The sequence below is a fragment of the Sminthopsis crassicaudata genome, chromosome 3 (assembly GCF_048593235.1).
Source record: "Sminthopsis crassicaudata isolate SCR6 chromosome 3, ASM4859323v1, whole genome shotgun sequence".
Taxonomy (NCBI): Eukaryota; Metazoa; Chordata; class Mammalia; order Dasyuromorphia; family Dasyuridae; genus Sminthopsis; species Sminthopsis crassicaudata.
The window spans coordinates 618389741-618413677 of NC_133619.1; the positions used below are offsets into that span (position 1 = coordinate 618389741).

At 35.3% G+C, this 23937-nt stretch overlaps 1 protein-coding gene across 1 annotated transcript in view; it reads right to left on the bottom strand.

Moving 5' to 3' along the window:
- Nucleotides 1-19586: 19586 nt before the first annotated feature.
- The window catches only part of AADACL4 (arylacetamide deacetylase like 4), a 76312-nt gene continuing 71961 nt past the window's right edge, over nt 19587-23937 (bottom strand). Inside the window, exon 6 of the mRNA XM_074297637.1 lies at nt 19587-21581. Within this exon, the coding sequence (XP_074153738.1) occupies nt 20807-21581 (775 nt within the window). The 3' untranslated portion in view covers nt 19587-20806. The remainder of the gene's footprint in view (nt 21582-23937) is intronic.

Here is a 23937-nt window from a genome sequence, read left to right on the forward strand (position 1 = left end):
TTTTTTCCAATCAAATTAACTAAGGATTTATCTATTTTGTTGGTTTTTTCCATAAAACTGACTTGGTTTTGTTTATTAGTTCTGCAGTTTTCCTACTTTCAATTTTGTTAATCTCTCTTAATTTTCAGAATTTCAAATTTGGTATTTAATTGGGAGGTTTTAATTTGTTCCTTTTCTAGCTTTTAAAAATGCATGCCCAATTCACTGATCTCTTTATTTTATGCAGGTAAGCCTTTAGAGATATAAAACTTTCCCTAAGAACTCTTTTGGCTGCATTCCATAAATTTTGACATATTATTTCATTATTGTAATTCCCTTGGTTGAAATTGTCGATTGTGTCTATGATTTGTTGTTTCACCCACTTAATCTTTAGGATTAGATTATTTAGTTTTCAATTAATTTTTGGCCTATTTTTCCCTGGCCCTTTATTACATGTAATTTTTATTGCACCATGATCTGAAATAGATACATTTACTATTTTTGCCTTTTTGCATTTGACACTTTTATTATTCCCATGTTACAGATGCTAAAGTTCAGAGAGATTGAGGGATGTTTCCAGAGACATATAGCAAGGAAATAATCTGAGATAAGATTTGAAGTCTGTTTCTCTCATTTCAAATCCAATACTTTGTATACTGTGAGATGCTACTTCTTCAGAAGGGAAGAATATGGGCAGGCTATTCTTGGCAATACACAACTATTGATGGAATTCTTATTCAGAAAAATTTAATCCCCAAATCCTTAGACTCCAAAATTCTACTGCTCCAAAATATCCCCTAAAGAGGTCATTGGTAAGAAGGGAGTCTCCCTATATGCAAAAATAAATAATACAACTAACTGCCTGAAACCCTTCTTTATCAGAGAATGCAAAACATTCTAAAGCCAATAGCATGAACACTGTGTTTCCCAAGGCCCTAGTCTCCTCCAGGAAGGCCCTTCTAATGTGGGCTCTACTATATCATTTAGCATCTGCTTTCTCTCAATCCCACTCCCATTCAACTCACATTCACCAACCCCTAAGCAGGGCCTGAGAGGCAAAAAGTCAAACACTCACGAAATTTATCATCAGTAGAAAGGCACAGTGTAGAATACGGAGTTGTATTGTGTGGCCAATGGCAGCAGGGATATCTGAAATAAAGAAATGTTCAAAGATTGCCCATAATCCAAAACCCAGGCTAAAGATGCACCCTGCCAGGAGGAAGAAGAATAGCAAGGTCATTATCTTGCTTTGTCTTAGAGTGAGACTGAGAGGGAGCTTCTCTTTGGAAATTTTTTGACATGATCTGGTGCCCTTATAAGTTCCCTTACTCTTGCTTCTCCACCTTTGTTCTGGTTCCCTCTGGGCAAAAACTTTGCCAAGTCCTCAAGATTTTCCTTAAATGAATCAGACCAGAATGACCTGACTGAAGGAGTAATTCAATAAGCATTAGGTATTAATTACTCAATGCCAGGCTCTATGCTAAGCTTGGGGATACAAAGACACAAGAGAGTCCCTTGAACTTAAAGAGCTCCCTGCCTAAGGAGGGAAACAAGGTACACATAACTAAGTACAACTAAGATAGAGACAGGATGAATTGAAGATCATCAATAGAGAGAAGGCACCAGAATTAAGAGGGATTAGGGAAGGCTTCTTGCAGAAATTGAGATTTTTATCTGGGATGTGAAGGAAGTCAGGAGGCATGGATGAGGAGAAAGAGAATTCCAAAACTGAGAGAAAGCCAAGTGAAATCAGAATCCTAAGTGAAGGCCACTCTCTCCTGGGGCAGAGTTTCTCATAGAACTTTAAGGGAATGGCAAAGAAAATTGTAAAGGGCTAGAACTGAGCAGATGCACTTAACTGAGATAACTGAGCACTTGAGGCTAATTACCAATTGGACAATACTCTATTAACACATGCTTGGAGGATGACCCTGCTCAACTATTCTGTGCTGGCTCGATCTGTGGGTGGAGAGAGAGAAAGGTGAGGGAGATCAAAGGGTGGAGTAGGACAAGCAGATTCATTCTTTGGCAGTGGAGAGAGAGAAAGGAGGTGTGGAGATTGCTATATCTAATTCCCTGACTTTGACCCCAAAAGACCAAGAATAAAGACTTTTTCTTATGCTGACTACAGTGGATTCTAAGATATCCAGGGTACTAACGTGGTCACTACAGAAAAGAGTGCATCAAATCACTCTTTGTACACAGGAAGGAAGGAAGGCTACAAATTCTATTCTTCGTCTAGATCTTGAGCCAATCATGAGATCTAGAATTACTAATATAAAGCCCACGAGAAGAATGAAATCCAGCCTCTCATTGTATGTAATCTTTGCAATCTTTTGTTTCTGTTTGTTATGTTACCACAATATCCAAATATTTCTCTCTCTCCTCCCCCTGAGTGCCATCCCATGTGATAGTTTTTTGTTTTTGCTTTGTTTTTGAGAGTAAAAATAAAGTTAGCATAACTAATCAATATATTGAGAAAGTTTGAAAACATGTGCAATATGTAACACCTGTGGCTCTCAACGTGTAAATTCCTTTACAGGGGACTCTTGCGCAGCTATTAGACCTCATTTAACTCTGTATCCTTGTGCCAAATCCAAAGGGGAGCTGTATTTGACTCCCTGTACTCTGAACCTGCCACTAGACCTCAATTAAACCTAATTTCATTTAGGTATTCCCAATTATAAACCTCATCAATATGAGAAGAGAAGCATGAAAAAAGCTACATAAACTAATGTAGAATTAAGCAGAGCCAAGAAAACAATATACATAATAATTACAACATTGTAAAAGGAAAGAATTATGACAAATCAAAAAACTAAAAGTAAATGTAACAAAGTTACAGAACTCATAAATGTAACAAAGTTACAGAACTCAAGCAGGACTTGAAAAAATATGAGAAAACACCCCCAACTTATTCTCTCTGCCCAGAGAGAATTTATAGAACTCAAAAGAGAATTTTAAAATCAAATGAGAGACAATGAGGAAAAATTATCTAAGAAAAATAAGAAGATTATGAAAAAAAGTTATCCAACTAGAAAAGAGACACAGAATCTTAAAGATGAAAATAACTCTTTGAAAATTAAAATTAGAGAAACTGAATGAATGTGATAAGTATAGGAAAGCCACAGATTAGACCTCACACCTTGAACTACATTAGAGAACCAGTATTTGATAAAAACTATAAATGTAACACCTAACAACAAGCTTTCACTTGTAGCATCCTTCCTTTAATTTATATCACAATAGTTATAGTGACAAAAACATCAATAAGAATTTTGGAATGGTTTTGTCAAAAACTCATTTTTCTTTTTTTTTTTCTGGTCTTGTCTTTTTTTTTTTTTTTAATAAAGCTTTTTATTTTCAAAACATATGCACGGATTAATTTGACAACATTGACCCTTGCATAGCCTTGTGCTTCAGCTTTTCTTCTTCTCCCTCACCCTCTCCCCTAGAGTGCAAGCAATCCAATATATATTAAACATGTTAAAAGATAAGTTAAATCCAATATGCATAAACATATTTATGCAATTCTTTTGCTGCACAAGAGAAATTAGATTTTAAAAAATTAAGTAAGGAAACAAAATGCAAGTGAACAACAACAAAAAGAGTGAGAATGTTATATTGTGATCCACATTCAGTACCTACAGTCCTCTCTCTAGGTGTAGATGGCTCTCTTCAACACAAAATCATTGGAAGTGGCCCTCAATCATCTCATTGTTGTGAAGTCATATTCATTAGAATTGATTGCTGTATAATATTGATGTTGTTGTGTACAATCATCTCCTGGTTTTGCTCATTTCCTTTAGCATTGGTTCATGTAGGTCTTTCCAGGACTCTCTGAAATCATTCTGCTGATCATTTTTTATAGAACAATAATATTCCATAACATTCATATACCATAATTTATTCAGCCATTCTTCAACTCATAGGCATCCACTCAGTTTCCAGTTTCTTGCCACTATGAAAAGGGCTGCCACAAACATTTTTGCACATGTGGGTCCCTTTCCTTACTTTAAGACCTCTTTGGGATATAGGCTCAATAGAAACACTGCTGGGTCAAAGGGTATGCACAGTTTGATAGTTTCAAATTGCTCTCCAGAATGGCTAGATTCATTTACAACTCCACCAACAATGCATCAGTGTCCCAGTTTTCCCACATCCCCTCCAACATTCGTCCTTGTTTTTTCCTGTCATCTTAGCCAATCTGAGAGGTGTCTCAATACCTCATTTTTCAAACTCACAGCTTTCCAGAGATGGCAGGTCCTTATCTTGTCTCAAACTATAAGTGAAAAAGAATCTTCCCATACTATCCCTATAAATGATCATCTAAGCTTGAAGGTTAGGGATTCTCCTACCTCCAGAAGCAGCTTTTAAAACCAGATTTTGTTAAGAATTTTTTTTTCTTATGTTGTGCTGAAATCTGCCTGTCTACAACTTTAAGCCATTGTTCCCAGTTCTTCTCTGGTGGCAAACAACACATTTAGTGCCTTTTCCTCATTTTTGCTATCCATGATACTTTAAGTAAGGTATCATGACTTCCTTAAAGTTTTATTTTCTCCAAACCAGTTTTTCTCAAAGTATGATTCATGACCTCTTTTCACAGGTTCCTCAAGATCAAAACTTTTCATAATAATAATATTAATTTTAATCTGGTAAACAAACAAATAAATAGGTATGGTAAATTAAAAAAAGAAAATTAGAATTGAGCAAGGCACAGTCAGTAAAGCTTTAAGAGATCAAGAAATAACAAAACAGATTATAAAGAATGAGAAAATAGAGCAGAATGTGAAACATAAAAAAAATGACATCTGGTAAATTGATATAATAAAAATACTTTGAAAACAAAAAAAGAGAAAGAAAAGATAAATAACATCTGGAGAACAGGTGAAAAAGAGAAGATAAAAGAATAATTGGACTGCCAGAAAGTTATGACCAAAAAGAGAACCTTGAAAAAATAATGCAGAAAATAATCTAAGAAAATTGTTCTGGATTGATAGAACAGAAAGGGAAAGTAGAAATAGAAAAAAAAAAATTCACTGATCACCACCTTAAAGATATCCTTTGTGGAAAACACACAGGAATATTACTGCCAAATTTTTGCATTTTATAAGAAACAAGAAAAAATAATTCAAATATTCTGGAGCTACAATTAGAATTGTACAGGACCTATCAGCAGGTACAATGAAAGACCAGAGTAGAATCATACATACTGGCATACATACTAGGCCTGTGGCCAAAAATATCACGTTCAGCAAAATTATCCATAATATTCAATGAAAAGAAATGACATTCAATGAACTTGTAGATTTTCAGGGCTTTCTATCAACCAAACCAAACTCAGTGGAAAATTTAACATTTAAGAGTCAATATCCAAGATCAATTTCAAGGAACTCAATATTGACAAATTGTTTATGTTTTCTACATGGAAATGCATATCATACATTTATTATTGACATTGAGTAGCTCAAAACAAAGATTTGCATCAATAAGATATAGAGGAAAAATAGACATAGAGGCATTAGAAGTGGGAGGAGGGCTTGTAGTTCTGAAAACCCACTCACATCGGGAATAGGTTAAATAGGCAACATTACATATATACCATGAAGGGTATAGTACCCTCCAAAATCTATAAAGAAATAAGGAGAGAAGGAAAGGCAGAGGAGGATGCAAAGGATGGGGAAGAGGATAATGAGAATGGGAGAAGGTTAAAAAACAGAAATGATGAAGGAAAACTGTCCTCATATTCTAGAACCAAAGGATATTTAGAAATTGAAAAATCCACCAATCATCTCCTGAAAGAAACCACAAGATAAAAACTCCCAGGAATATTATAGCCAAATTCCAGAATTCCAAAGTCATGAAGGAAATATTGCAGGCATCCAGAAAGAAACAATTCAAGCATAGTGGAGCTATAGTCAGGATAACAAAATTTAGCAGCTTCTGCTAAAGGATCAGAGAGCTTGTAACATAATATTCTGGAGAACAATGGAGCTAGGATTACAACCAAGAATCACCTATCCAGCAAAAATAAGTATTACACTTCAGGGGAAAAGATGGAAACTCATTGAAATAGAGGACTTTAAAAAGGTTGAATAGAAAATTTGATTTTCAAATTCAGGACTAAGAAGAAGCATAATGAGGTAATCAAGAAAGAGAAACCATAAGGAACCTAACAAGTTTTATCCAATTACATTCGTACATGGGAAGATGATACTTGTAACTCATAAGAGATTTCTCGTTATTATGATAGTTATAAGATGTTTGTATAGACAGAGGACACAGAGGTGAGGTGATTTCTTGATCAGATTATATCCATGTATGTCCATTTTTCTTTACTTCCTTGTGAATTGTTCTTTGGTTGTCTACTGCTCACTTTATTTACTTTATTCTTTATTCTTTCTCCCCTTCTCATCCCCCCCCCAACAAAGAAAGCTACAATTAAGATTATATTTATGTATACATATGTAGATATATGTATACATCTGAACATTTCCCACACACACACACACACGGACACACACGTGTCTTTCCTATCCCTGCTGACTCTTTGCTATTACTTAACCTCTCCTCACCCAAGAATTCCTCTTTTGTCTTCTTCTCTCACCTTTTGCTTCCCCATACACCCATCCCTCCCTGTTGTGTCATGGGAACCACCTGAAAGTGGCTGCTGAAGATACAACCCAGATCTGCAGAATGGATCTCCTCCTGTGAAAGAATGATACAAGGAGACTGAGAAGCATTTGCTGTTCTCTGACCTCTCTGCCTGAGAAGCCCTTGCATTGTCTGACCTCTTTCCTCTTCCCTCTGCTTCCAATTTACCTCATTCCCAGTCCACAACACCTGTGTCAGCAAAGGCTGCCTTGCAACTCCTTCAGATGCTATGATCCACAGCTGGAGGCTATCAGAGAATTGACCTGTCCCTTAACACCTCCCTCCTTATTTCTTTATAGATTTTGGAGGGTGCAATACCCCTCGTGGTATATATGTAAATGTTGCCTATTGAACCCATTCTTGATGTGAGTAGGTTTTCAGAATTATAAGCCCTCATCCCCCCCTCTAATGCCTCTGTGTCTATTCTTCCTTTGTACCTCATTTGTATAACATTACTATTTTTATCTTAACTAAGCCAATCTTTCATTTTAGCTATCCTATTGTTGATATGAACCTTAAACAAATATTGAGCATAATTTGTCCATATTGAGTTCCTTAAAACTAATCTTTGATATTGGCTCTTGCATGTTAAATTTTCTGTAAAGTTCAGGTTTGGTTGATAAAAAGTCCTGGAAATCTGCAACTTCATTGAAGATCCATTTTTTTCATTCAAAATTGTAAATAATTTTGTTTGGTATGATACTTTCGGCCACAGGCCTAATTCTTTTTATTGTTGATAGATATGATTCCAGGACCTACAGTCTTTTATTGTGGCTGATGATAAGTCCTCTACTATTCTAATTGTAGCTTCAGAATATTTGAATTGCTTTTTTATTGTTTCTTACAAAATTTTCTCTTTGACCTGAGGATTTCAAAATTTGGCAATAATCTTATGTGTTTTTCACAAAGGATGTCATTGAGTGGTGATTGGTGGATTTTTTCTATTTCTACTTTCTCTTCATGTTCTATCACTGCAGGACAATTTTCTAGGATTGTTTCCTGTATTATTGTGTCAAGGTTCTCTTTTTGGTCACAACTTTCTGGCAGTCCAATTATTCTTATATTTTCTCTTCCTAATCTGTCATCTTATAAGATGTTTCACAATCTGTTCTATTTTTTCATTTTTTATAATGTTTTGTTATTTCTTGGATCTCTCATAGCTTCCCTTGCCCAATGCTAATTTTCAAAAAGTTATTTTCATCTTTGATATTCTGTACCTCCTTTTCTAGGTAACTTTTTTTCATAATCTTGTTTTTCTTGAGTTTTTGGGATTTTTTTTTTTTTTTTTTTTTTTTTTTAGTTTTCCCTAAATGTCTCTCAAATGACTTTTAGATTCTTTTATGAGGTCTTCTATAAATTTTCTCTGGGCAGGGAGACATTTCACATTACTCTGGGATAAAAGCTTTATTTATTTATTTATTTATTTATTTATTTTAACTGAAGAGTCCTCCTCTGAAGATGAAACCTGGTCTTGCTATTGCCATAATTTTTCAATGGTGATGTTCTTTCTTATTTGCCAGTTCATTTTTTTGTTTGTTTTTTGTTTTTGTTTTTTTGTTTGTTTGTTTTTGTTGTTGTTTGTTTGATTTTTTTTTTTAAATAAGAAGTATTAGTGTAAACATATCTAATTGTAGGGTGAGGAGATGATGCCTCAAGCTTCCTTTTAGCTCTCCACTCTGACCAGAAGCCCCAAACCAAGAACACCCTCCTGCAAGTGTCCATAGCCAATAGCATCCCTGCCCTGCTGCTTCTGCTCTCCCCAATGTGGTTCTTTCTTGCCCAGCACTACATCTCAATAGTCCAGCTGGACTTGGTGTTCCCAATCAGTTCACCCAGTCTTCCTGTACTTATACCACAACAAACTTAGTCCTGGAGATAAAAGTCTCTGTGGTTCCTGCTGAGGCTCCATCCACCCCAGCTAGCCTGAGAGGTCACAATTTGAATTTTCTGTGGAGATAGCCCAGAGATGTTTGCACTTCACACAGTTTAATCCCCAGCCTAGGATCTTTCTTCAGATCTTCTTGGTTTGTATCAGGAGGACCTTGCTCTGCCCCAAATCTTCTTGATTTTCACCAATCTATGTTTGCCCTGAGGCACACATTTGTTCTATTTGTTGAGAATATTGGAAAGAGCTTGAAATTTACCAACCTACCTTATGATCTTCCCAGAATCCTAAATGCGCACCACTACAAAAAGGGCTGCCACAAACATTTTGGCACATACAGGTCCCTTTTCCTTCTTTAATATCTCTTTCTGATATAAGCCCAGTAGTATCACTGCTGGATCAAAGAGTTGGCACATTTTGATAACTTTTTGAGCATAGTTCCAAATTGCTCTCCAAAATGGTTGGATTCCTTCACAATTCCACCAACAATGTATCAGTGTCCTAGTTTTCCCACATCCCCTCCAACATTCAGCATTATCTTTTCCCATCATCCTAGTCAATCTGAGAGGTGTGTAGTAGTATCTCAGAGTTGTCTTAATTTGTAAGAAATGAGGCTTTTAGAAGAGATACTCACAATAAAGATTGTTTCCCAGCTTTCTGCTTCCTTTCTAATCTTTGTTGCATTGGTGTAAAGGGCTGAAACTCTTGAGTTAATGAACTGAGGTCAGACAACCAAGCACTTAAGGCTAATTACTGATTGGACAATACTCTATTAGAATATGCTTGGAAAATGGCCCTTCCCACTATTCTGTGCTGGCCCAATTGTTTGGTATATGCAGAGAATTGTAGGAAGGACTAGTGGGTGAAGTAGGAGTAGCCAGGGTCACTTCTAGATGGGAGATGAAGAGGAGAGGTCACGGAGATCCTGCATATCCATTCCCTTCACTTCTACCTCTAAAGACCAAGAATAAAGACTTTTGCTTATCCTGACTCTGGCTGATTCTAAGGTATCCAAGGTACTAATGCGGTCATCACACATTGGTTTTGTTTATATAAAAGTTTTTTAATGTAATATAATCAAAATAATGTATTTTACAATTCATAATTCCCCTACTTCTTGTTTGAGCATGCATTTTTCCCTTCTTCTTAGATCTGACAAGTGGACAATTCCTTGCTCTTTTTACTTGTTTTTTGATCTTTTTTTGATATACATTGTGAGATATTGGCCTATCCCTAATTTGGGGCCTTATTGTTTTCCAGTTTTCTCAGCAGTTTTGTTCAAATAGTAAATTATACTAGAAAACTGGGTTTTTGAGTTTATCAAATACTAGGTTATTCTGGGTCATTTACTATTGTGTCTAATATATTTTACTCATCTACCACTCTAATTTCTTGGCTAATGCCAGATGGTTTTATTGATTACTGCTTTATTATATAATTTGAGGTCTAGCATATTTAGCCCACCTTCTTTGTATTTTTTTCATTAATTCATTGATATTCTTGATCTTTTGTTCTTCTAGATGAATTTTGTTGTAGCTGCATCAAGTAATTTTTGGTAGTTTGATTGGTATGGCACTAGATAAGTAAATTAGTTTAGGCAGAATTGTCATTTTTATTTTATTGGCTTGTCCTACTCTTGAGCAATTGCTATTTTCCCATTTGCTTAGATTTCATTTTATTTGGGTGAAAAGTGTTCTTGGTTTAGTCTTGGCAGGTAGACTACCAAGTATTTTATATTATTGATGGTACTTTAAATGGAATTTCTCTATCTCTTGCTCCTGGGCTTTGTTGGACATATAAAGAAATGGGGATGATTTATGTATATTACATAGATGTACATGCATACATGTAGTATACTACAACTGTGCTAAAATTGTTAATTATTTCAAGTAGTTTTTCACTTGATTTTCTAGGATTTTCTCAGGATGCCATATCATCTGCGAAAAGTGATAGTTTTATTTACTCATTGCCCATTTTAATTCCTTTGATTTCTTTTTCTTTTATTGCTATGGTTAATATTCCTTACACTATATTGAGTAATAGTCAGAATAAATGGGCATCCTTATTTCACCTCTGATCTTATTAGTAAGACTTGTAGTATATTCCTATTACAGATAATGCTTACTCATGGTTTTAGATTGATACCATTAATCAACATTTATTGCTCCCTTTATTCCTATGTTCTCTAGTGTTTTTAATAGGAATAGGTGCTTTTTCAGCATCTATTGAGATAATTATGGTTTTTGTTGATTTTGTTATTGATATGGTCAATTATATTAATAATTTCTCTAATATCGAATCAACCAAACGGTCCTGGTATAAATTCCACCTGATCATTATGTATGATCCTTGTGATATATTGTTGTAATGTATTCTTGTTGCTATTTTATTCAAAATGTTTGCATCCTTTTTGAAATTGGAGTATAATTTTATCATTTAGATCTTTCTGGTTTAGATATCAACATCATATTTGTGTCATAAAAGGAACTTGGTAGGACTCCATCTATTTTTGAAAATCACTTTATATAGTATTGGAATTAACTGTTCTATAAATGTTCTATAAATTTACTTGTAAACCCATCTGGCCCTCGGTTGTTTTTGTTTTTTTTTTCTTTAGGTACATTAATGACTTGTTCTATTTTTTTTTTTTTTCCAAAATGGGATTATTTACAGTTTTACTCTAAATCGCAGATCATTCCTGTTAATCACTACTTGTTAGTGGAACAAATTTACTACATTTTAAAACACGACAATAATAATAACTAGGGTAACTTGGTCTTGTGGCAGAGATTTCTTGCTGTCTGATTGAAGACAAATTAGCGCCACTGCATAGCTCTGTGAAATTAAAAAAAAAAATTGTTTCCTTTGTTTATCTACATTTGTCAATTTCTACAGGTAAAGAATGATTGACAGAGGTTAAGATTAGTACTTCTAGTTTTATTTATTGACTCAATATATTTTTAATTTTAATTTTATTAATCTCACTTATAGTTTTCAGAACTTCCAGTTTGGTGTGCACTTGGGGAGTTAAAATTTTTTTCCTTAGGATTTGTTTTTGTGGCATGCCCAGTTCATTGATCTGCTCATTCTCTATTTTGTGGATATAAGAATTTAGAGAAACAAAATTTCCCTTAAATATTGTTTTGGGCATATCTCACAAATGTTGGTATGTCGTATCATTGTTATCATTCTCTTTAATGAAATTATTGGTTGTTTCTATGATTTATTCTTTGGCTTATTTATTCTTTAGGATTAGATTATTTAATTTCCAATTAATTTTTAACCTGTCTTTCCACTGCCCTTTGTTGAATGTATTTTTGTTACATTGTGATATGAAAAGCATGCATTTAATATTTCTGTCTTTTCCTTTTTGATTTTGAGGGTTTTGTGCCCTAGTACATGGTCAGTTTTATGTAGGTACCATGCTGTTGAGAACAAGATATATTATTTTCTATTCAATTCAGTTTTCTCTAAATGTCTGTCTTATCTAAGTTTTCTAAGATTTTGTTTACCTCTTTAGTTTCTTTTTATTTTTTGATTGGATTTATCAAGTTCTGAGAGGGGATAGTTGAGGTTCCCTACTAAGATAGTTTTGCCATTTATTTCTTCTTATAACTCATTTAACTTCTCCTTTAAGAATTTGGATGGGGTAGCTAGGTGGTGCAGTATTTAGAGCACTTGCCCTGAAATCAAGAGGACCTGAGTTCAAATCTTAAGACTTCCTAGTTGTGTGACCCTGAGCAAGTCACTTAACCCCAATTACCTCAGAAAAAAAAAAAAAAAAGAATTTGGATATTATCGCACTTGGGGTGTGTGTGTGTGTGTGTGTGTGTGTGTGTGTGTGTGTGTGTGTGTATAAAATAATGATATTACTTTATTGTTTTCACAACATTCAAAATCTGTCCAAGTGATGTTCCATATATGAATAATGTGATACTGGCTAATGGAATACCTATGTTTTCTTTCTGTTAATTGTTAGACCCTAATTAGCACAAGAGAAGCAATCTATACTTTATTGCATCTTAGTGCTGGAAGCTGCATTGATTACACAGTCAACTGAAAACAAAAAATCATATATCAATCCTCCCTACACTTTTAAGCTTTTAAGCTTGTGATCTTTACAAGTTGAAGAATTTATTATCAGTGCAGTAACTTGACCTTGATGCCATGGTCTTCCATGCGTTTGACCACATGACTGAAAACATCATATTAAAAAGCATAGGAACAAACATGCAACCTGGTTTCACTCTATTGGTGACTAGTAAAATGCAAGTTCATTATCCAGAAACCCATGCCTGTAATATTCTTCTTAAAGTGTAATGTTCTCTGGGAGCAGGTTTCTTGGGGGGCTTCTGGAGGCAGCCTTAGTTTCAGATCAGTGTAATCACTCCGAATGTAGCCAGGTATTAAAGTCCAAATCCTTTATTATTTCCGTCAAAATCTTATCTCCTTCACTTGGGGCTCAGCTAGTTTCCTGGAGGCCTTCTGGATCTTGCCTCTAGTCCTTTGCCTCTGCCAGTTTCTTTCTCTAGCTCCCTCTGAAAGTCTCCAAATCCAAAGGTTTGTATTTTAACCTCCAGCCAGCACAAAGGTGGAAAATGGAATGAATCTGTGTCCACCTCTGAGAGTAGGCTTCTCCTCTAGTGGGCTTGTCTTTTACTTTTGAATGTCCCTGACTGAATCCTGGTTGAGGCTTCTAGCTTATATATGCTCTCTTAAATGTGTAAATCTTGTAGAACTCTAATAAGTACTAAGAACATTAGTGAGCTAGAGAATTGTTAAGTACCATGCTAAATTAGATAACTGACTTAGCACCTTGTAAGAATTCTAACTTCTCCCACTTTCTTTTGATTTTAGAACATAGGTGGTCATGAGCTCCCTGATTTCTCAAGTTGGTGAGAACCCCAAAAAGAAGGTGATCATGCCTTCCCTAACATGTCAGGAAGGAAGATGAAAATACCAAAGGAAATGGCAAATCAAATAAGATCAGCAGGTTTCTGAAGGGGCTCATTCTTAAAACAGGTATACATAAATCCATTAATATGGGAGGTATTACACATAATTACATAAATTACATAAGCACATAGTAACATAGCACAGGCTAGTAGTGATGTAACAAATAACATGAATCAACATGAAGAATTATACATGTCCATAAGTCCTAGAAATAGTCCAAAAAGAATCTATTGTCCATTACTTCAGATGCCAGGAATCCAATAATTCCTGCAAGCTTTGAAGCCTTGCAATAGTCTCATCTTGTGTTAGGGAATCCAGTGATTCCTGCTGGTTTTCAAGTCCTGCAAAAGTCTCATTATCAGCCATGCTTTTTCAGTGTCAGATGATTCTTAGATCTTCTTCTTTGTTTTGAGGTTTTTTCTCCTTTTCTTTCTCTCTCTAGGTACTCATTGCCACTCATCTGTTTCCTTCTCTATCTATAGGAATACAAGCAAACCCTCTCTCCCAGGCAATTAGCCTACCTAGTCCCTTCTATTTACCACTTTCTAAATCTCTCCTCATCATCTGGCAATTACATTGGAGCTGTTTGCACTAGACACTGCCCTGTTGGTTTAAAAAGCCTGTATTCTCCCCAGAAAGTTCAACCCTTTCTGATTGCTTTTCATTGGATTGATCACATCAGAGTCCTGAACTTCTAAAGACTCTCTGGGTGTAAACTCAGCTGCCCTCATGCCCCACCTGTCTTTTGTATGATATCTTGGGGCTGGGCCCTACCTCTCATTTCCCTGGGTCAATCTACATTCTGAGGCCCAATGGAATACCTTGTGGCATTTTGGACATAGGGTTTTAAGTCTTCTCTCAGCCTGTCTTCTCACTCTATCACCATATCTACATTGGGCTCTTAGATATCCTATTTTTCCACACTGAAAACATCGACGAGTTTCTCTAGAAGTCCCTTGCCAAGAAGGACCCTGTCTTTCCATAGTCTGGGTATATTGTGCCCAATGTGGCACAGCATCTTTTGATCTCCTCTAAAGGAGCATCTTTGTGTAGTCCCCTTTGTGTAGTCTTCTGCAAACCTCATTGGCATTTTCCTTAGCCAGATGACTGGTCATTATTTCTGTAGCTGCATTCTCCCCAATGGTTCTTGTGAAAGCTGTTTGCAAACATCCCACAAAATCCGCAAAGGGTTCATTGGGACCCTGCTCTATTTTTGTGAAGACTTTATCTTCATCTTTCCCTGGGAGGGAAGCCCAAACTTTTATAGCAGCAGTAGCAATCTGTTCATAAGCTGTGGTAGGGTAATTAATCTGTGCTGAATTCTCTCCATATTGACCTTCATTTGTATATTAACTCCAGTTTGCCTATTTCATTGGGCTTGAATCCTACATAATACATGATACTCCAAAAGCCACAACAGGTTTTGTCCAGGTTCTAAATATGTCCTTGCTGTGGATTTCCAATCACTTGGAGTTAAGATTTCATAAGCCAAATTATCTAGTAATATCTTAACATAAGATGATGTAGCTCCATAAAGAGTGCAAACCTTTTTCAAATCCTTAATTTTTTCCAGATCAAAAGGAGTGTTATCTTCTCCTTTTTTGACCTGAAGAGTCAAGCTCTTCAATCACAGGGTATGCATTTATTTTTAAATCAGATATATCCTGTCCTTCATTTTTTGCTTTAACCAGTGCTTTTTATAATCTTGTCATAGGCTGCTTAATAGGTGGTTCTGTTTATGTCACTACCCCTCTCCCTCCTCCTTCTCCTTCCACCCATGAAGGGTTAAATGAGGGAGGGAGGTGAGGGGATGTGGAATGATTTAATTTCTCCTGCTGTGAAGCTTCACACTCAAAATTGTACTTAACTCCATTCTTATCTGATTCTTCATCCTTTTCACCTAGTTTATTTGGACTCTCCCCCTCCTACTCTTTTGTCTTTTTCCTTATTCTATAACTTATATATATTTCCTAAAGCCATAGAGAACCAAGAAGATATGTACTGTACAGTTTCTAAATTATCCCTGCTTTTTTCCTAATAAGTTCTAATTTAAATGATCATTATTATTATTTTGGTTATGTATATTGCTTGTTTCCTATCCATGCTGACTTTTCTACTTTATTTGTATCCTCTAGCCTAATTTGCTATTAATTTACTTCCCCTCTTCTAAGGATCCCTCTCTTATCCTAAATCCTACTTTTTCCCTCCCTCTTTATCCCATTCTTCTTAATCTATACACCTTATTCCATTCTCATTAATCTACTTACTCTTCTATATTCCACCTTATCCTATCTCCCCCATTTATGTATTTTGTACCCTTCTAGATATATATATGTATTGTTCCTTCTTTAACCCATTTCAGATGTGAATAGTATTTCAGAACTATCAGTCCTCCTTCCTCACCTAATTCCTCTGTGTTCATTATTGCTTTCAAACCTCACTTGTATGACATAATTACTGTTTTTATCTTTCCCTACAGTTTTACTTTTTAGAATCACATTATACTCAGCTCTACCTAGTCTTCCTTTTGAACTACCCAAATATTAATGACAACTTTATACATATGATTTACATTTCCATGGAAAGAACATAAATAATTTGTTCTTAATGAGTCTCTTGAAATTAGTGGTTGATGTTAATTTTATATTTCTTATGTGTAAAATTTTCTATTAAGTCCAGAATTTTTTGCAACCAAATCCTAAAAGTCTGGCAATTTGTTGAATGTCCTTCAGAATTATACCTAATTTTTCTGGATATAATTTTGCTGGATCTTTTTTTAAATTTACAATAGCATTTTATTTTCCAAATACATGTTAAAATAGTTTTCAATATTCATTTTTGTAAGATTCTGTGTTCCCAATGTTTCTCCCTTTCTACCTTGTCTTCTCCCTCCCCAAGACAGCAAGTAATCTGATATCAGTTAAATATGTGCAATTCTTTTAAACATATTTCCATATTTGTCATGTTGTGCAAGAAAAATCAGACCAAAAGGGAGGAAAAATCTGAGAAGGAAAGAAAACAAGCAAAAAATAAAAACACAATTCTTTGATCCATATTCAGTCTCCATAATTCTGTCTTTGGAAGCAAATGGCATTTTGCATCCCAAGTTTGTTAGAATTGCCTTGAATTGCCACATTGCTGAGAAGAGCCAAATACTTCATAGTTGAGCATCACATAATCTTGTTGTTACTTTGTATAATGTTTTCCTGATTCTGCTTGCTTCACTCAGCACCAGTTCATTTAAGTATTTCCAGAATTTTCTGAAATTAGCCTACTCATCATTTCTTAAAGGACAATAATATTCCATTATATTCACATACCATAATTAATTCAGGCATTCCCCAGTTGTTGGACATCCATTCATTTTCTAATGCTTTGCCACCACAAAAAGGGTTGCTACAAACATCTTTGTATCTGTGGGTCCTTTTTCCTCTTTTATGATCTCTTTGAGATTCAGAACACTGCTGAAACAAAGGATACAGAGTTTTATAATCCTTTGGACATAGTTCCAAATTGCTTTCTAGAATGGTTGTATCATTTTGCAACTCTATCAACAACACATTTGTGTCCCAGTTTTCCCAAATCCCCTCCAATACTTATCATTATCTTTTCCTGTCATTTTAGCCAATCTGAAGGCTATGTGTATGTGAAGCAATACCTCAGAGTTGTTTTAAATTTTCATTTCTCTAATCAATAATGATTTAGAGCACTTTTTCATATGATTAGAAATGGCTTTGATTTATTCATCTGAAAATTATCTGCTCATATCCTTTGAGCATTTATCAGTTGCAGAGCAACTTATATGCTTTTTATTAGTAGTATTATAGCTTTTTATTGACAAAACATATGCACGGGTAATTTTTCAACATTGACCCTTGTAAACACTTCTAGTCCAACTTTTCCCCTTCTTCCCTCCACCCCCTTCCCTAGATGTCATGCAGTCCCATACAAGTTAAACATGTTAAAGTATATGTTAAATACAATATTTGTATGCATATTTATAGTTATCTTGTTGCATGAGAAAAATCGAATTTAGAAAGAAGGTAAAAATAACCTGGGAAGGATGACATGATGGTATACTTAGAGAACCCCAAAGACTCTGCTAAAAAGCTATTAGAAATAATTCAGAATTTTAGCAAAGTCGCAGGATACAAAATAAATCCACATAAATCCTCAGGATTTTTATACATTACCAACACAATCCAACAGCAAGAGATACAAAGAGAAATTCCATTCAAAATAACAGTCGATAGTATCAAATATTTGGGAATATATCTACCAAAGGAGAGTCAGGAATTATATGAGCAAAATTACAAAACACTTGCCACAAAAATAAAGTCAGATTTAAATAATTGGAAAGACATTCAATGTTCTTGGATAGGCCGAGCGAATATAATAAAGATGACAATACTCCCCAAACTAATCTATTTATTTAGTGCTATACCAATCAGACTCCCAAGAAACTATTTTAATGACCTAGAAAAAATAACAACAAAATTCATATGGAAGAATAAAAGGTCGAGAATTGCAAGGGAACTAATGAAAAAAAAGTCAGAGGAAGGTGGTCTAAGTGTACCTGATTTAAAGCTATATTATAAAGCAACAGTCACCAAAACCATTTGGTATTGGCTAAGAAATAGACTAGTTGATCAGTGGCATAGGTTAGGTTCACAGGACAAGATAGTGAATAAAAATAGCAATCTAATCTTTGACAAACCCAAAGATCCCCAATTTTGGGATAAGAATTCATTATTTGACAAAAACTGCTGGGAAAACTGGAAATTAGTATGGCAGAAACTAGGCATGGACCCACATTTAACACCACATACTAAGATTAGATCAAAAAAAAAAAAAAAATAAAATAAAATAAAATAAAATAAAAAATTAAAAAAAAAAAAAAAAAAAAAATAACCTGGGAAGAAAAACAAAAATGCAAGCAAACAACAATAAAAAGAGTACAAATGTTATGTTGTGCTCCACACTCATTTCCCAGTGTTCTTTCTTTGGGTATAGCTGATTCTGTTCATCACTAATCAATTGGAACTGATTTGGATCCTCTCATTGCCGAAGATAGCCACAGCTGTCAGGAATTGAAAGCAACTTGTATTCTTATAAGTTTAACTCGTTTCTCTCTATATAGCCACTATAATTCTTAGGAATTACAAATATTATCTTCCTGTATAGTGATATAAACAGGTTAGCTTTATTGAATCCCTTATGGTTTTTTTTTTCCTTTTTATATCTTTAAGCTTTATTTTTGAGTCTTGTTATTGGAGATCACTTTTTTTGTTGTTGTTCAGCTCTGGCCTTCTCCTTTTGAAAGCTTGAAATCTTTCTATTTTGTTGAATGACTATTGTTTTTCTCTTGAAGTGTTATGCTCAATTTCACCAGATAGGTGATTCTTGGTTTTAGTCCTAGCTTCTTTGCCTTCTGGATTATCCATGCCCTGACATTATATTCAGAGTTTCATACCCATTTTTCATTTTCCTCTCAGTTGCCTTCCTTTGGACTTTTCTATCATGCCCTTGAGTAGATATCTTCCCTTTTTACCTTTCTCTTCCTTTCCTCTGAATTCTGTGTGTACCTTGGATCCCAGTGTAATAGAGAGTAATTCCCTATATTTTCACATCTTCACACTCATCGATATACATACATGTAGAATATATCCAATTTAATCTAGAAGATATAGAAGTAATTATCTTGTCTCTCATCCTTGATAACTTCAAATGTCGTTTTTCTTTACTTTAGGGATTTAAAAATAATTCAGCGCTTAACAAACCAAATAAAGTGAGCATTTCCAAATATGGAGCAGAGCAAAAGAGAATTATATGTAAAACTGCAAATTTATATTCAGTTTATCTATATAATATATTAAACATGTAACTGCAAAGTCAGCCTCCTTATCTATGACTCATTCTTGTTTTTCTTCTTTTCTTCCGTATGGATTTTTAAAAATTATTTAATTTTTTTTTTTTTTTTTTTTTTTTTTTTTGCAAGGCAACCAAGGTTAAGTGGCACGTATATGAGGCTGGATTTGAACTTAGATCCTCCTGACTCCAGGAGTAGTGCTCTATCCACTTGCCAACTAGCTTTGCCCTTCCCCCTATTTTTTTTTAATGTTTCAATGACTCTTTTTTCTTTCTTTGTTATTTATTTTTTGAGACAACCCTAACTCTGCCATCCATTCTTAACCTTACCCCCCATTGAAACAATAGCCTTGCAACAAAAATGCATAGTTAAGCAAACAAATTCCCCCATTGACCATATCCAGATATATAAATGTCTACATCTTAACCCTCAAATAGCAGGCTTTATCACTAGTTCTCTGAAATTATGGCTGGTCATTGGATTGATCAAGGTTCTTATCTTTCCATTTTTTTTCTTTATAATGTTATTGTATATTAAAATGTTGTTATAGGAGAAATTGTTTTGATTTTACTCATTTGGCCTTCACTGATTCATATACATTTTCCCAAGTTTCTTTGAAACTCTCCCTTTTGTCATTGCTTCCATCACAATAGTAATCCATTATATTTACACACTATAATTGGTTCAGCAATTGCTAATTGCTGGGAACTCCCTTTAACTCCAGTTTTTTCTATTTTAAAAGAATATTTCTGAGGGGCAGCTAGGTGGCGCAGTGGATAGAGCACCAGCCTTAAATTCAGGAGGATCAAGTTCAAATCTGATCTCAGACACTTAACACTTCCTAGCTGTGTGACCCTGGGCAAGTCACTTAACCCCAGCCTGGGGTGGGGGGGCTGGGGGGGGAAAATATTTCTGTACCTGTGGCCCCTTTTCCTCTTCCTTTGATCTCTTTTAGCCAGTATAAACCCATTTCTGAGACAAAGAGAAATGCCTTCTTTCCTCCTTCCAAGCTGGTTACAGAAAACCACATGATATTGTCAAGTCTCAATCACAGGCCCTTTTGTCACTCTTATTCCCAGCCACTAGGAGTTCAGATAGTGAAGAGAGGTGTTCCAGTCAGGCCTGAGCCCTTTCATTTGCACACTCACAATTCATCTTAGGGTACCCTCAATATGAATGGGCCACATAACTAATAAAGACAGAAAAGATAACATAAGGCTTAACCTGCCTGGTCTCCCCACCACCATGTCTGTGATTAAGCACTACTTCAAACCTTTAGCTATTTATCCATCAGAAACTGTTTTGTCATTCTTGAATCTATGGCAGGTCAATCTCCCAAGCTCTTCTCCTCAGCCCAGAGCCTGCCCTGTTTCCTAAATCCGTAAAATAAAACTCGACAGCACCCCTAGTTTTAAATAGAGTCCACCCTAGCCTTTCTTTCCTGAAAGTCCTGGGAGTGAGGTTCACAGTTCCTTTATAAAAGAAATAACAATATTCAAAATTTTTAAGGAGCAGGGGAAATAAAAACACATTTGCTTAAAGCTGACAAGCACTCCATGAAAACCCTCTTCCATGTGGTGCCAGCTCACAGACACCCCCTGGTCCTCCAGCCTCTTCTTGTACAACAGGGCATCATCCCGTAGGATATCAAACTCACAGCTCACGAGCAGGGTTTGGGGGAGTTGGGCAATGATGTCATCGTCAGCAATTAGGGGTGAATTTTTTGGCTCTAACAACATTTTGCTTTCCAAGTAAGCATCTTCATTAAAAGGACCAGGTGACATGGGTTGGTAGCCTCTCTCTTTGAACCTCTTAGGAATGTTGTTGGCACTAATTATTTCCCCATACTTCTTCCACATCTCAGGAGGCACATGAGCATTTTGCATAATAGTGGATTTCCAAATTGGGTGGAAATCAAGATAAAGGGACATATAAGTACTAAGATTATTTGAGGTAAGGAATGGGACATTTTTGTTCTGTTGATATGAAGGCAGCTGGAAATTAAATCCCTGGACATAGGGGTAGATCAGAATTTGTGCTTGTATCTTAGGGAGATCTGGTTGGGTCACAAGCATTTGGCAAATAGAAGTTGCACTTGTCGCTCCAGCACTGTCTCCACAGAGGATGAGCCGAGATGGATCCACCCCATAAGTGTCCAGAGTTCTCAGAAAGTGGACTGTAGCAGTTACGCAGTCATTCATTGCAGAGGGATACTTGTGGTCAGGAACCATACGGTAACTAAAGAGGAATCAAGAGATAAATGGGATTGATTATACCTTGACATAAAACCAGTTTCACTTATGTTTAAGGTTCTAGTTAAAAATGTTTTGTTCTACCATAGATTGTCAGAGCCAGAAAAGGCCATTGAGATTGCCAACTTGATTTTACAAAGGAAAAAAATGAGGCCCAGAGAGAGTTAGTGATTCACTCTAAAGCAAGAGTAAAAATTTTAATCTGAGATCCATGAACTCTTAATTTTTTTCTTTTACGTACTTTTTTTATTATAATAGTATTTTATTTTTCCAAATACATACAGTTTTCAACATCTACCTTTGCAAAATCTTGTTTTCCAATTTTTCTCTCCTTCCTCTCTCCTTCCCTCCCCAAAAGAACAAGCAGCCCAATTTAAGTTAAACATATACAATATTCTTCTAAACATATTTCCCTATTTATCATGCTGTACAAAAAATATCAAATCAAAAGGGAAAGAAAATCAAGCAAACCAACAACAACCACAAAAGGTGAAAATATTATGTTGTGATCCACATTCAGTCCCTACACACTTTTAGATGTAGATGGCTCTCTCCATCACAAATTTATTGGAATTAACCTGAATCACCTCATTGTTGAGAAGAGCCATGTACATCATATAATCTTGCTGTTATTGCATACAATGTTTTCCTGGTTCTGCTCACTTTACACAGCATAAGTTCATGGAAGTCTTTCCAGGCTTTTCAGAAATCATCTTGCTCATCATTTCTTATAGAATTCAACAATAATGTTCTATAGCATCCATATACCATAGCTTATTCAGCCATTCCCCAACTCATAGACTATTCAGTCTCTAATTCAGTCTCTAATTCCTTGCCACTACAAAAAGGGCTGCTATAAACATTATTGCACATATGGATTCTTTTCCCTCTTTTATGATCTGTTTGGGATTCAAACATAGTAGAGACACTGCTGGATCAAAAGATATGCACAGAAAAAAAATTATAATAACTATTTTCATGTATTTTTTTGTAATCTTAAGAAAAGAATATTATTAATGCATCCAAAAACATTGTTCTGAGGCGTCAATAAAATTCATCAAATTTACTAAAGGACCTATGACCCAGAAAATGTCTTAACATTAACATTAACCCTAAATCTCTACATCAAGGTTACATAGCTAGGAAATAGGAGCGCCAAATACTAACTTCAAATCCAAATGTTCTTTCCAGTATGCTATATATAGTGCATCATTCTGTTAACAAGAATTACTTGTATTTGATACATGGGAAGAGGCAAATAAAGAAGTAGTGACTTAAAATTTATAACTTTGTGGAAGGTATTCATGGATAAAATATAGTTCTAGAAGGCTATGTCTTCTTTTTTTGCCCCAATAGAAACAAAATAGATAGTAGCATTGTATTTTAAGAAAACATATTTATATGAGAAAACCTGGGAACCAGAGCTAAGCTAAGACAAGATAAGATAAGAAATAATATAGAGAGCATGCTTAGGATGTTAGGATCATGTCAGAGTTGGAAGTAACCCCAGAGGTCATTTAGGACATTTCTTTAATTTTTAAATGAGGAAACTGAGACCTATGGAGCATCAGAAGTGGTAAGTGTTATGAGCCAGAACTCTGAAACAAAGATTCTTACAAGTCAGTGGAATTGATAAAGACAATGGTAGTTCAGTACATGTACTTAGTACTTACTAAAGTTCCACAAGATTCACACTTATGATAAGAGAGCATATAAGCTCAGACAAACTCAGCCAGAATCAGAATTGGTGGTGGTCCTCCTGCCTCCCCCCCACAGAAAGCACGACACATTCAGGAGGACCTCAAGAAGCTGGCAGAGGCAGAGAACACAAAGGACTGGAGGCAGGAGCTCAAGCTCTCAGAACCAAGGAGAGAGAGATAGGCCTCTAAGAAAGCTAACCGGATCCCAGGAAAGGAGACAAGACTTTGAAAGAAACAATAAAGGATTTGGACTTTAACCCCTGGCTACTCATGTGGTGATTACTGAACTGAAATGAAGGCTGCTCCCAGAGACCCCAAGAAAACTGCAGCAGAGAACACTATAGGTAAGCATCAGAAACACAATGTGGTCCTAGCTTTGGAGTGAAGATAAAGGGTGTGATAAGCAAAAGTGATATTTTTATTGAAGAATTCAGATGACCATCTGGCAGAAAAAGCAAATGAATGAATTCAAGAAAGAGAGAAAAAAAATCCAGTAGACTTTTTAGAGGCATGAGGAACTTCAATTATCCATGCATTTTTAAAATTAAATTTCATTTTATTTTCAGATCTACATTCTCTCCTTCCTACTTCTTCCCCTCCAAATGATGTATAGTCATACAAATTACTTCACTGGTCATGTTC